The sequence below is a fragment of the Peromyscus leucopus genome, chromosome 4, assembly GCF_004664715.2.
Source record: "Peromyscus leucopus breed LL Stock chromosome 4, UCI_PerLeu_2.1, whole genome shotgun sequence".
NCBI classification, from domain to species: domain Eukaryota; kingdom Metazoa; phylum Chordata; class Mammalia; order Rodentia; family Cricetidae; genus Peromyscus; species Peromyscus leucopus.
In genome coordinates this window covers 102,897,527-102,912,567 of record NC_051066.1, presented here as the reverse complement: position 1 = coordinate 102,912,567, position 15,041 = coordinate 102,897,527, and the positions used below count along the sequence as shown (strand labels likewise).

Sequence of the window (15,041 nt, the reverse complement as noted above, 5' to 3'; positions counted from 1 at the left end):
TGAAACCACTCTCCGGTTTTAGAAGCCCTTCTCTATTGATGTAGCCATGTGGAAAAAGTGATGTTGACATCATAACCCATCTTTTCTTTCCCTTCTTACCTTTTAAAAGCATAGGATCCACTTCTCACTTAAAGGATGATGTTTTAGTTTGGTTTTTTATTTTTTCATTATTGGAAAATGTACATAATAGTTTTCTTTCTTATTTCTTAAATTTATGGTTGTTGACCTTCTGGTATATTTCTTTTGGTGAATTTTTTCTTGTAAAAACTTAATATTCTCTCTCTCTCTCTCTCTTTTTTTTTTTTTTTTTTTTTTCGAACATTCTCTGCGTATTTGCGCTTTCTGAGCTACTTGTAGCTGCTCGAACTCAAGAGATCCCTCTCTGCTCCAGTGCTGGATTAGCTGCGCCACCCCCCTCTCTCTCTCTTTTTATTTCATGTTAGTACCACTGGGAAGGGTAAACACTTCCTCATAGTTTTCTGTGGATCCAGTGCAAATTTAATTGAGCTATGCTATGAGGAATACTGAACAAAGCCAAGCTTTATAACTTCTAGAAAACTCAATACTAATTCATCAATTTCTACTACTTTTTTATTCCTGATAGCTTTGTACTACTTGGTCATTTTTAATTGAGTTCACTACCACTGTTCATCATTTTAATTTTCTTATCTATATTTCTTTAATCTCTTTCCTTGATCAAATTCTTTAGGTTTTATAATAACATACTTTGCTATATGTTTCTGTAGTTTAGAAATCTTTGGTGCTGTTTAGTATCCTCACCATATAGCTTGATTGTTTTCAGAAATAGACACTGGTGATTTTAAATTTCTGATACAGGGTCTTACTATGTTGACAAGGCTTACCTGCAACTCTCAGTATAGACCAGGCTGGTCTAGAACTCATAAAAGTTGGGCTGCTTCTGCCTCTAGAGAGTTAGGGTTAAAGGCCTATGTCATTATGCTAGATAGTAGCCATATTTTCACCCTACCTACCTTTCTTACTTAGTCTTTTCATGTGGTACCTCCAACCTCAGATGCTGTGTGTATGCTGAGTATATTACCTACCATTTTCTTAACACACAAACTACTTAGTAAAGCATTGATTACTTAATGTGCTGGTCTGCGTTTTTCTGCCTATCTAGTCTTCATTTATTGAAATTTTATTCTGTGCTTAAAGCAGCTCACATATCCCATAGCTTTCAATAAATCTAGACTAGTTAAGAGGAATTGTATCTTCCCGCATGGGTTATAAATTTCCTTTAAATAGTTTATAGCCTTATTTTGGTTTTATCCATTATTACCATCTAGTATAATTACCATGAACCTTATTTGTGTCCTGTCTCTTGTTAATTGGTGTAAAAATTAAAAGGATTACTCGTTGATAAGTTTCTCCCTGAAATATAAACCAAAAATAAAACAGTAAAAATTAAAATTGAACCCATTAGCAAGGAAGTCTTTAGAATTTGTTCAAGAGGCTCTTTGTAAGTACTGTAACAGTAAGTACTATAAGTAACAAAAAGGGAGCTTATTTATTTTAGACCAAAGCTAATAGTTTCCTCTTGTTTTTCCTTAAGAAACAAGGTCCGACCAATCCAATGCTGTTCCATCTCATTCGAGATGTCAAACAGGTAAGAGATATCTCTGTTATAGGAAAACTATACCTTTTAGTCATTTGCACTTTATTTTTGCCCTCAAAACACCTAAGTCCGGTTTTTTAAAATGAGAATAGAAACAACAGCTTTTTGTACAAGATAAAATAAGAACTATCTTTGTCATAAAAGTAAATAACTTAGAACTGCAGAGATGGATCAGCTAGAAGAGCACTGAAGAGAACTCAAATTCTTTTCCTAGCACCCACATGAGGCCTAATTGTAACTCCAGTTCCTGGGCTTCTGGTCCCTTTTCTGGCTTCTGGGCAGTACGTACACATGTGATTCACAGACACACATGTAGACAAAATATTCATACACATAAATTTTTAAAAAACTCTATAATAAAGAACTTATTGTGTCCAAACCAAGAAAAAAGAAAACATGAAATGAATCCCAATTTCCTAAGCTTCTACTCATAGCAGATAGAACACAATATATTTTATAATGTTAATTGATCTAGAAGAGGAAGGTCAATGATAGGATATATCATCTTTCTCTTATCAGAAATATCTTACCTAGAAATATGTCTCAGTGTTAAAGGACACTGAACGGTGATGATATTCAGAGCTGAAGAAAAGCCAAGTGCTTTTAACATTCATGCTAGCAGTTGTCACCCTGGATATATGAAGCATGATACCTTTCTTCTCTTGATGTTCTTTGTGAATTAGTCATTTTAATTGTTTGTCAACTAATTTTAGAGTCAAATTATTGGTGTCAAATACGTTTTTTTTTCTTCCTTTCCTTTTTTTTTTTTTTTTTAATTGTTATGTTTTTTGAGACAGGATTTCTCTGTGTAACAGCTCTGGCTGTCCTGGAACTCGATTTGTAGGCCTGGCTGGCTTCAAACTCACAGAGATCTGCTTGCCTGTGCTTCTGGAGTGCTAGGATTTTGTTTTCTTGAGACAGGGTGTAACTATGTAGCTCTGGCTGTCCTGGAACTCACTATGTAGATCAGGCTGGACTCACAAGAGATCCGCCTGCCTCTTGCCTCCTGAGTGCTAGGATTAAAGCCATGTGCCACTACATCCAGCTTAAAATACTTTTTAAAATTTATTTTGTCAAACTTTGATGTTCTGTTAGTGTACTATTAATAAATCATTTTTCTTTTTGAGAAAGAATCTCTAAATAGCCCTGGCTTTCTTGGAACTCACTATGTAGACCAGAATGGCCTTGGACTCAGAGATCCACCTGCTTCTACCTCATGAGTGCTGGGATTAAAGGTGTTTATCACCATACTTGGCAATAAACCAAACTTCATAAACAAAAAAATGTCATTTCTGTGGTTTTTGATGTAATAATATAGGAATTATGTGGTTTTATGTAATAATATAGGAAAAACTTAAACTTTAAAGAAGTGGCCAGTTTGTGATATGTACTGTATTTTGGTTTCATAGTTATAGCCCCTGTGTATGCAATATTAGAGGTTGTAAAAACAAGGTGTCTTTCTTTGTTAGGTTAGACTGACTCATACCATCCTGTCTGTTTAATATTTTGTTTCCAGGGTAATCTTCCTCCAGGATACAAGATCACTCTAATTGATATAGGACTTGTGATTGAATATCTCATGGGAGGAACCTACAGATGCACATACACACGAAAACGTTTTCGATTAATATATAATAGTCTTGGAGGGAATAACCGGGTATGTATAATTTTGGTGGTTAAATGTTAAGAATTAGGTATATGAGCTGAGTTTGATGGGGCATACCTATAATCCTAGCATTTGAGAGGCAGGTGCAGGAGGCTGGCTATGAGTTTTAGGCCAGCGTGGTTTACCTAGTAAGTTATAGGTTAACCAGGACTGCAGCTGAAACCCCGTCTCAAAGCAACAACCAAAAAATTAAGGGGATTTCCAAGGTAGAATGATTCCCTAGTTTGTATCAGTCACTTCCTAAATTAGACGCCCAGCATCATAAAAAGGACAAAGTGTTAGTTTTATTAGAATAGTGACAGTGATAATTGTCTTTGAATGTGAGATATCAGTTGGTATAACAGTGCACACCTTTCATCCCAGCATTCATTCAGCAGAAGCAGGAGGACCTCTGTGAGTTCAGTGTCAGCCTGATCTACAAAGAGTTCCAGGCCAGCCAGGGCTACTTTATGTCATAAAACTAAACCTGACATTCATGGATAAGTAGCATGTACGTACTTGTAGTACCAGTTGCTTGGGTGGCTGAGCCAAGCTTGGCAATGTTAGAGAGAGCTCTGTCAGAGAAAGAAAGGAGACTACAGCCAGAGGCTGGATGAGTGCATTTGTTGTGATACACATGTAATCCTTGCTCTTTGGGGCCAGAAGCAAGAGTCACAAGTTCAAGACCAGCCTAGGCTACATAGTGAGACAGATATTTCAAAAGAACAAAGGGAAGAAATCCTAAACCAACTATTTTTACACATAGACAAACATTTATAAATGTTTATAAATCATCCTGAAATTTTTTGTAACATATCAGCATTTTAAAATTTTTTTTTAAAAATTAAGCTCTCATTTCAGAGATCAGGTCGAAACACCTCCAGCAGCACTCCTCAGTTGAGAAAGAGTCACGAAACTTTTGGCAATAGAGCTGATAAAAAGGAAAAAATGAGACACAATCACTTCATTAAAACAGCCCAACCCTACAGACCAAAGGTATGTTGTTTTATTCTTTAAAGAAAATAGGTTTGGGCCGGCAGTAGTGGTGCACACCTTTAATAGCACTCAGGAGGCAGAGGCAGGTGGATTTCTGAGTTCAAGGCCACCCTGATGTACAGAGCAAGTTCCAGGACAGCCAGGGCTACACAGAGAAATCCTGTCTTGAAAACCCTCCCCTCAAAGAAGGTTTGTAAAGCATATTAAAGATGGAAATATTTTCCTTTCTAAATTTTGCTTTTTACTAATTAGTATTATTAAGTAAAAACTTGGATTTAGTGAGAATTATCTTTTGGTTTGGGACTTTTTTTTATGTCTTTGACTTCACTTTTCCACAAAGAAAGAGAATTATTAATTATGATTCTATTAAATTTGTCCAATTTTAGCTGTGATAATAGCCAGATTTAAAATTTTTTTAACTGACTTTAATTTTTATTCTAGTATACACAACAAAAGTATTATCTAAGCTGGGCGGTAGTGGCGCATGCCTTTAATCCCAGCACTTGGGAGGCAGAGGCAGGCGGATCTCTGTGAGTTCGAGGCCAGCCTGGGCTACCAAGTGAGTTCCAGGAAAGGCGCAAAGCTACACAGAGAAACCTTGTCTCGAAAAACCAAAAAAAAAAAAAAAAAAAAAGTATTATCTAAACTTTTACTAAATTTATATTTTACCAGATATTAGTTCAAATATTATGACCATGCCTCAGCCTTTTTGTTGAATTGACATTTTTATAAGATGAATTATGAATTATAATAAAAAAATAAAGTTTATGAAGTTTATATTATGAGTTGAGTAAAGGATATTTATTTAAAAGCTTCACTAAGCCAGGCAGTGGTGGCATATGCCTTTAATCCCAGCACTCAGGGAGGCAGAGGCAAACGGATCTCTGTGAGTTTGAGGCCAGCCTGGTCTACAGAGCGAGTTCCAGGACAGCCCAGGCTACACAAAGAAAATTGTCATATGGCCTTCTTATTACCGCCACTACTGGTTTAAGATGCTAGAGGTCAGGTCCAAACCTCTTTGCCTAGTAGGCAGGCTGTGTCCCACAGAGTTATGTCCCCAGCCTCCTCATGTGGCCTTACTATGAGTCTTACAGTATTTTTTTTCCCTTGAAGATGGATACGGCTATGGAAGAAGGGAAGAAGAAAAGAACCAAAGATGAAATTGTAGATATTGATGATCCAGAAACCAAGCGCTTTCCTTATCCTCTTAATGAATTATTAATTTGGGCTTGCCTTATGAAGAGGCAGGTCATGGCCCGCTTTCTATGGCAGCATGGTGAAGAATCAATGGCTAAAGCCTTAGTTGCCTGTAAGATCTATCGTTCCATGGCTTACGAAGCAAAGCAGAGTGACCTGGTAGATGATACTTCAGAGGAACTCAAACAGTATTCCAAGTGAGTGACATTTTAACACATTAAAGTGTTTGTCTGCATGCTCCATCCGGTGCTGCTATGTCTTTAACAGGGATGTATGTAGGGTTGAGGGGCATATTGAGTTTATTGGTGTAACTAAGACAAAAATATTTTAGGTGCATTATGTACTTTTAAAATTTGAAAAGAAATTTGCTATTTGATGTGTTAAAAATTTCAGAAATCAAGAAATAAATGGGAGAAGTTAAATAAGTATACATAGTAGCAATTACATTAAGAATTCTGTTTGGAATATAAAAAAAAAAAGAACGAGGGGCTGGAGAGATGGCTCAACACTTAATAGAACTGTCTGCTCTTCCAGAGGACCTGGGTTCAATTCTCAACTCCCACATGGCAGCTCACAACTGCCTATACCTCCTGTTTCAGAGAATCCAACACCCTCATACAGACATATATACAGGCAAACACCAATGTACATAAAATAAAAATAATTTTTTTTTAAAAAGAATATTTGGTTTGAGGTGGTTTTTCTTTTTTTTTGTTTGTTTTTTGTTTTTTTGTTTTTTTCTAGACAGGGTTTCTCTGTGTAGCTTTGCACCTTTCCTGGAACTCACAGAGATCCGCCTGCCCCTGCCTCCCAAGTGCTGGTATTAAAGGCATGCGCCGCCAACACCTCGCTTGAGGTGTGTTTTTGAGAAATGAACTGAATTTAAGCCGGCCGGTGGTGGCGCACGCCTTTAATCCCAGCACTCGGGAGGCGAGGCAGGCAGATCTCTGTGAGTTCGAGCAGCCTGGGCTACAAGTGAGTTCAGGAAAAGCTACACAGAGAAACCCTGTCTCGAAAAACCAAAAAAAAAAAAAAAAGAGAGAGAGAAATGAACTGAATTTAAACAGGGAATCCATTTTGGATGATGGAATCACAAGTACTAAAGAATAAAATAGTTTACAAGTTTATAGTTTGCTTTGGGAGATAGTGTTCATATCAATCTGGAAAGCTAATTTTTTTTAGAAGTTTTATAATAGATGTTTAGTTCTTCTTCCTGTCTCCAAGTAAAGCCAGTTTTGGAAGAGATTAATTAACAGTTGTTGCTGAAAACTCTCATAGGGATTCTTTTTCCACTTAGTGGGAATTTACAGTTCATGTTATTTCTCATGATGGAAGTAGACCCTAGATACATTGTTCCTGTTTCCAAGTTTAGAAATACAATGTAGAGGGGCTGGAGCAATGGCTTAGTGATTAAGGGCACTGTCTGCACTTGTGGAGGACCTGGGTTCAGTTTGCAGCACCCACAGTAACTGCAGTTCCAGGGGATCTGATGCTTTCTTCTGACCTCTGTGGGCTCTGCTCACTTTCAGTGCACATACATATTCTTAGGCACACACATACCTATAAAAATTACATTAAAAATCAATATTAAAACAATAAAGTTAAAGGGTAGTTTGAGTAGTTGGTTAAAAGTGCACTTGTAGACTGGGTGTGTGTGTGTAAACTCAGTAGTAGAGTATCTTTAAAATATTGTTTTCAATTTATGTGTATGGGTATTTTGCTTCCATATATGTCTGTATACCTCTTGTGTGCCTGATGCCCAAGGAGTCCAGAAAAGGGTGTCATATCCCCTAGGACAGAGTTCCATACCATTGTGAGTCATCATGTGGGTGCTAGGCCCTCTGGAAGAGCTGCTAGTGTGCTCTTAACTGCTGAGCCATCTCTCCAGCTCTTAATTTTTTAAATTATATTTTATTAATTCTTTTGTTTGGAGAGGGTATTAGAGTTTCCAACTAACATGCTTAAAGATGTTTGATTCTCAACAAAAACAAAATAGCCTTATAGGTTCTTTACCTGTATATACTTTAGTGGGTTTTTGTTTGTTTGTTTGTTTTGTAGTGATTTTGGCCAACTGGCAGTTGAATTATTGGAACAGTCCTTCAGGCAAGATGAAACCATGGCTATGAAATTACTCACGTATGAACTGAAAAACTGGAGTAATTCAACCTGCCTTAAATTAGCAGTTTCTTCAAGACTCAGACCTTTTGTGGCTCACACCTGTACACAGATGTTGTTATCTGATATGTGGATGGGACGGCTGAATATGAGAAAAAACTCCTGGTATAAGGTATATCTTAAAAATAACTAGATTTAAAGTATATAATGAGATTCAAAGTATATGGGGGACCCACCCTCACCTTTTCCAGGGTTCCTATGAAGATGTGAGAGGAATAAGGAATGATAGATAGAATGATAGGCCTAGCCAAGAAGAAGAAAAAAGACACAGGATAGCTTCAGGAGGACTTGGATCAATATTCAACGGCCCAGAGCTTTATTCAAAATGGCTTTTTATAACAATGCCACTGGGTGATTCAAAAGACCTCACTGTTGCTAGATATAGCCAAGTGCAGACCCTTCCAAACACCTAGTACCCAGGCGCGTGATCCAATCATCCCTTTATGCAGCCCTGTTGGTAAAGCAAGCTCAGATCTCACTAGGAAACCACTGTGGGCTTCCACAAAAGTATGAACAAATTAGCTTACACATCCGTAGTAAAATGATCTGTAAGGATAATAGAAGGCAATTAGAACATGATGAAATGAGTGATTACTAATTTGTAAAATTCCAGAGCTATCATCTACTAACTTAATGTGTTACTAAAGTATACTGAATACATGTATCCATGTGCCTAGTTTATAGTATAGATTAGTGTATCAATTTATGCAGAATTTAAGGTTAAGAATTTGGGTAAAATGGCTATTCCTTTTAGTTTGTCATTGTATAAAAGATACTACTTTAAACTTCCTTTTTTATTCTCTCTTACATCTTTTAATACAGTAAAAAATTAGAAGGCAGAAGGTTGGATAAGAATGATATGTAAAGTTTTTTTTTGTTTTGTTTTTTTTTTTGTTTTTTAGTGATTTTTAAAATTTTTTATTGTATATGCATTGGTATTTTGCCTGCCTGCATGTCTATGTGAGGATTTCAGATCCCCTAGAACTGGAAATACAGACAGTTGTGAGCTGCCATGTGAGTGTTGGGAATTGAACCCAGATCCTCGAGAAGAGCAGTCAGTGCTCTTAACCGCTGAGCAGTCTCTCCAGTCGTGGTTTATAGTTGTATAATGAATCATCATGCTATAGCATAGGGCACTTAAAGAGAGATCTCAGGTAAAATAACAACAGCACCTTCATAATGCTGAAGTTTTGCTAAAGATATTTTTCTTAACAAATTATAATGATTGTTTGTTTGTTTGTTTGTTTATTGGTTTTTTGAAACAGAACTTCTCTGTGAAACAGTCCTGGCTGTTCTGGAACTCACTCTGTAGCCCAGGCTGGCCTCGAACTCACAGAGATCTGCCTGCCTCTGCCTCCCAAGTGTTGGGATTAAAGGTGTGCGCCACCACTCGGCTTATAATGGTTTTATTTAAAGGACCAGTTTGTACATAGGTTATTAAACCTATGCTGTCACTATCATAATGCTAAGATGATACAGTATGTAAAGAAAAATGAATTTTTAATTTTTCCCTACAGTTTTTAGGGCAAAATGGGTAGCAATCGAAAGATATCTAATGCATAACTTGCTGTTTTAGTCTCAAACGTTTTAAAATGCAAACTTTTTGTTTCTAAAAACTCTAGGTCATATTAAGCATTTTAGTTCCACCTGCCATATTAATGCTAGAGTATAAAACCAAAGCTGAAATGTCCCATATCCCACAATCTCAAGATGCTCATCAGATGACAATGGAGGACAGCGAAAACAATTTCCACAACATAACAGAAGAGATACCCATGGTAAGGGTGGAAGACTTCAGAGCAGATGTAAGTTTGTTATGAGTAAATAGAAAGTAAATACATATTTTTAATTTTAGGAAGTGTTTAAAGAAGTACGAATTTTGGACAACAGTGAAGGAAAGAATGAAATGGAGATACATATTAAATCAAAAAAACTTCCAATCACACGAAAGTTTTATGCCTTTTATCATGCACCAATTGTAAAGTTCTGGTTTAACACGGTATGTTTTTAAATTGCTATGTTCATGGTTTGGTTTGGTGGAGTTTGTTGATTTGTTTTTAGTTCTGGGGAAAGCATGGTATTTTTAAAAGATGCTTTTTGGGGTCCGGGGATGTTTCATGACAGGGTTTCTCTGTGTAGCTTTGGCTGTCTTGGAACTCATTCTGTAGTCCAGGGCTGGCCTCAAACTGAGATCTACCTGCTTCTATCTCCCAAGTGCTGAGATTAAAGGCATGCACCACCACTGCCCAGCCAAAAGTTGCTTTTTAGAAAACTTTTAGTCTGGAATCCATATTAATCTTCATATAATTTAGGTCACTGAAAATACATTCCTTATTAAAAGAGCATTACATTTGGCTTACTTCATGTATGCTGCCAATGTCTAGAATAATAAGCACTAACAAATTTTAGTTCGGATTAGAAATTAAAATTTTATTAAATAATGTAATAAGCATACACCTTTCTAAAAGAGAGCAAGTATAAGCTGATTGTGGTGGCACGTGCCTTTAATCCCAACAGGTGGATCCTTGGGAGTTCAAGGACAGCTTAGTCTACATAGAAAGTTTCAGGACAGTCTTCAAAAAACAAACGAAAAGAAGGTAACAAATGAAAATTTTCTACTAAAAATAAAGTTGTGAATATAGCCCAGTAGTAGAGCTATATGCTTAGTATGTGTGAGACACTGCGTTTAACCTCCAGTACTTGATGGATGTTGGGAAAAATCTAAAGTAATGCTGATAGCTGGCAACATGGCTGTAAAGGTAGTGAAGAACCAAATCCACAGTGTTGCTTTCTGACCTTCACATGTGCACTGTGTGACACATACACACACATCATAATAAAAATAATCCTGAAAGGTTAACTCAAAACAAAAAAACTTTGTAATCTGTGTTTTAGTGTTGTGCAGATAGCAGAAAGGTTCAGAAATAATAAGTCTGCTGCTTTAAAATGGAAGGCAGAGAGTAATCCAGATGATCACTCTCATGGCTTTATTTACAGTGGCCATTTCTTTAGTCATGTGCTCCATTGCTTTCTTGCATTGGCCTTTCTCTTAATCTGTAGGAATAATGTATTGACAAAAGCATAAATCCATAGAAGAATGTATCCATATGTTGAAATGTAGTTCTTACTCATTGTTGGTTCTCTAGTTAGGAACATCTAGTTGACTGTCTTGTTGGCATCCTCTAGGAAGGAACATGTCTGAAGAAACACATGAAATTAGCTTCTCCTTCAAACCACAGGCTTTGTCTGAGAAGATGATTTGGGGTTATTTGAAACAGGGAGGGCTTCATGTAGCCAGACTGATCTTGAACTTGCTATGTAAACAAGGCTGGCCTTGAACTCTTGATTCTCCTGCCTCTACCTCACAAGTGCTGGGCTTAGAAATTCCTGATGCTTGTATATGTTGGCATGTACCACTGTACCTTGCTTGAGAGAGTGAGTTTTTATTGCCTTTCCCAGGAAAACAAAGTAATGGTATTTGTTCACATTTATCAGTATTAGATATTTGCCAGAGTTGACAAATGGTCTCATGTTAGGAAGAATATTTGAGTTTGTTCATTGCTTTCTTATTCATATTCACACCTTATTACCCCGAGATTAATTTATTGCATTTCTTCTGTATATGAAAATTTCTTGTTCCTTCTAGATGCAGATAATGCAAATACCTCTATTATCTGATCCCCAAATTCTGCCCCACTAATGGAAATAATGAGAATTGCTTACATTTGCATTTATGTGAGTGGCTGCTTAAAACAGCCAGCCCAGGTTGCCACATGTATAGCTGTCTTTACATTTCTCTAGCCTACCATAGCTCAAATTAGATTTTGTGTGTACATGAAAAATAGCCATAATGTTTTATTTTGTAATCAATTTTATTCATGTAACTTTTATTTCTTTTTTATTAGTTGGCATACTTAGGATTTCTGATGCTTTATACATTTGTAGTTCTTGTACAAATGGAACAGTTACCTTCAGTTCAAGAATGGATTGTTATCGCTTATATTTTTACCTATGCTATTGAGAAAGTCCGTGAGGTATGTCTACAGTTTTTCTTACCAGTAACTTACGTATGTATGCAGGATTCTTTAATTTTGTTGTGTGTGGTTATGTTACTGTAATTTCAATAGTGATACATAAAAGTCTGGAGCATGTTTATTTTGCCATGATGAAAACCATGGTTTTTAAAAAAAAAGTGGTTCAGCTGGGTGGTGGTGGTACATATTTTAATCTCAGCACTCTGGAGACAGAAGCAGGCAAATCTCTGAATTCAAGGCCAGCCTGGCCTACAAAGGAAGTTCCAGGATAACCATGGCTACACAGAGAAATCTTCTCTCGGAAAAATAAACAAAGTAGTTATTACTAGTTTATGTTCACTTTGCCACCATTACAAATATAATAGTTTGTCTCAGAAACAAAGCATAGGTTTCTTACTTTCTCAAGTTTCACATGATCTCTGACACTCCTCAGAAATAATGACTATGCATGTCAGTAGTCAGGTAAATAAAAGGTAGGTTTCCATTGTGCACTTATGCTGTATACCCACTCAAGTGTCCTTTGTTGCCCTAAGTCACCAGTTGGGTTTATTCCTGTGTCTCTTATTTTTCCACTTTAAAATTGTCAACTTTATAACACCCTAAGTTGGGAGAGGGAGGTTCTTTCCTTTAAAAAAAAAAAAAAAAAAAAAAAAACCCAAAGGTGAGGAATGGTGGTATACATCTATAATCTCAGCATTGGGAAGCAGGCTCAATGGTTTAGGTGTGCAGGGTCATCCTCTGCTGTAAGGTGTATTTGAGGGCCTATCTGGGCTACTTGAAACCCTGTTTAAAAAATAAAAACAAACAATTTATTTACTTGTTTGTTTGTTTGTTGAGACTAAGTTTCTCTGTGTTGCTTTGGAGCCTGTCCTAGAACTCACTCTGTAGACAAGGCTGGTGGTCTCAAACTCAGAGTTCTGCCTGCCTCTGCCTCCTAAACACTGAGATTAAAGGCATGTGCCATCACCGCCTAGCTATTTACATTATTTTATTTTATGTGTGGAGTGTTTTAACTGTGCTTGGGTCTGTGTATGATGTGTGTGCTTGGTGCCCACAGAAGCCAAAAAAGGGCATCAGATCTCCTAGATGAGTTTGAGGTATGTGCTGCCATGTAGGTGCTGGCAATCAAACCTGGGTCCTCTGGAAGAGTAGCCAGTGTTCTTTAGCACTGAGCCACCTCTCTAGCCCAAAAGACTCTTTTTTTATGTTATGAGTGTTTTGTTTGTAATATATGAATATGTACTATGTTCATGCCTGAGTATTTTCTATTTAAACTAGTAGCTATATGTAGCTAGAGTTTTCCTGCCTGGCCCATGGTCAGGACAAATCTGTCATCTGCCAGTCCCACAGTCGCTCAGACCCAACCAAGTAAACACAGAGACTTATATTGCTTACAAACTGTATGGCCGTGGCAGGCTTCTTGCTAACTGTTCTTATAGCTTAAATTAGTCCATTTCTACAAATCTACACCTTGCCACGTAGCTCGTGGCTTACCGGCATCTTCACATTCTGCTTGTCCTGGCGGTGGCTGGCAGTGACTCCTTCTGCCTTCCTGTTCTTTCTTTTCTCTCTGTTAGTCCCGCCTATACTTCCTGCCTAGCCACGGGCCAATCAGTGTTTTATTTACTAACCAATCAGAGCAACACATTTGCCATACAGACCATCCCCCAGCACAGCCAAGTGCAGACCATCTCAGACACCTGCACTCAGGCCGTGGTCCTAATCATCCTCTATTGGGACCTGCTGGGTAAAGCCACGAGGAACCCAAGAACTGGCTCCCATGGAACATACAGAACATCCTACAGCAGCTATATTCTTGTAACACACTCGTGAATAGTTCTAAGTTATTCCATGTCTGAAGAAGTAGTTAGGCATAGTATTTTCCCTCCTGCTTTGCTACTGCATGTGTTTTTGAAATCTGTTATTTTGTCAGCATGATTGAAATTAATTTGTTTCATGATAACATATTCATAACACTTTTTGCATGTATTTGTGAATATAGTACTATTTGTATCTGCCTTTACTGGGAAGGGAAATTGCCTGAGAGGAAAGCAAAAAAGCAGGCTTCACTGTTGGGGAACACTTTTATTTTGTAGCCATGAATACATTACTCAAAAGGTAATTGTTTTAATTACTTGGGCAGTAGATATTTTTAATAAGTTAGATATACACAGCTACTTCAACCATTGAATTATTTATTTTCTGCAAATAAGGCATCTTTGGAATGTACTACCAGTGTGTTCAAATACTGCTTTGATTTGAAAAGAACATTTCAAAAACATTTCACATTCCAGCTTCCTAGTTATATCGCCTTGTTGAGCAAGTCATTCATTTATAAGAAGTCTTTTTTTGTTTGTGTGGTTTTTGGTTTTTGTGACAGGCTCTCACTATATAACCCTGACTGCCAGTTCTGCCTGTCTCTGCCTCCTAGGTGCTGGGATTAAATTTATTTGCCACCATGCCTGACCCTGTAAGGAGTCTTTTATCTGTTATTGTACTGTTTTATTATTAAGTACATCTTCAGATACAAGAGATCTCAGATACTTTGAAACTAAAACATAGCTAAAATTCCTCTCTGATGTTATAATTGGAGTGTATATGTGTTTTAATAGGAAGAATTTAATTTTTTTCCTTGCTAAACCTTTAGGTCTTTATGTCTGAAGCTGGGAAAATCAGCCAGAAGATCAAAGTGTGGTTTAGTGACTACTTCAACGTCAGTGACACAATTGCCATAGTTTCTTTCTTCATTGGATTTGGACTAAGATTTGGAGCAAAATGGAACTTTATGAATGCATATGATAATCATGTTTTTGTGGCTGGAAGATTAATTTACTGTCTTAATATAATATTTTGGTATGTGCGTTTGCTAGATTTTCTAGCTGTAAATCAACAGGCAGGACCTTATGTAATGATGATTGGAAAAATGGTAAGTTGAAATGTCTGCTGATATGCATGAATTAATTGTTTCTTTAAAATTATAAAAACATTTTAATATAGCTTTACTTGGACCTACAAAGATCTCTTAGTTAGGTTTATTTGCCTCATACTGTGAATCTGCCATTTCTTAAGCATACTTCATCAATGTGTGTGTATGCTTATGTAGAGTGGGTTTGTGGCGTGTGGGTGTGCATATGCACATACGTAGTGGACAAAAGATGACAGTAGATATCTTGTGTTCGCCTCATCTTACTCCTTGCAGACAAGGGCTCTCACTGACACTAAGCCTTTTCTTCTTCCCTTCCTTCTCTCCTTCCCTCCACTCTCTCCTATGCAGCTTCTATCCATTCCTCCTCCCTCTCTCTGTCCTGCTCCTGCCATTTTTCTTTAATTTTGAGATAATTATAGATTCGCATCTTTT

At 37.1% G+C, this 15,041-nt stretch overlaps 1 protein-coding gene across 3 annotated transcripts in view; it reads left to right on the top strand.

Annotated features, from left to right (window-relative positions):
* The window catches only part of Trpm7 (transient receptor potential cation channel subfamily M member 7), a 103,001-nt gene that overhangs the window by 51,391 nt on the left and 36,569 nt on the right, over positions 1-15,041 (top strand). For all 3 annotated transcript variants that reach the window (XR_003736881.2, XM_028892731.2, XM_028892730.2), the window contains exons 13-21: positions 1,574-1,627; positions 3,153-3,293; positions 4,143-4,277; positions 5,391-5,671; positions 7,533-7,761; positions 9,272-9,427; positions 9,505-9,648; positions 11,555-11,683; positions 14,331-14,609. Coding sequence is in view for 2 of the 3 variants with exons in the window: in XM_028892731.2 (XP_028748564.1) it covers positions 1,574-1,627; positions 3,153-3,293; positions 4,143-4,277; positions 5,391-5,671; positions 7,533-7,761; positions 9,272-9,427; positions 9,505-9,648; positions 11,555-11,683; positions 14,331-14,609 (1,548 nt within the window). In the remaining variant the exon portion in view is untranslated. The remainder of the gene's footprint in view (positions 1-1,573; positions 1,628-3,152; positions 3,294-4,142; positions 4,278-5,390; positions 5,672-7,532; positions 7,762-9,271; positions 9,428-9,504; positions 9,649-11,554; positions 11,684-14,330; positions 14,610-15,041) is intronic.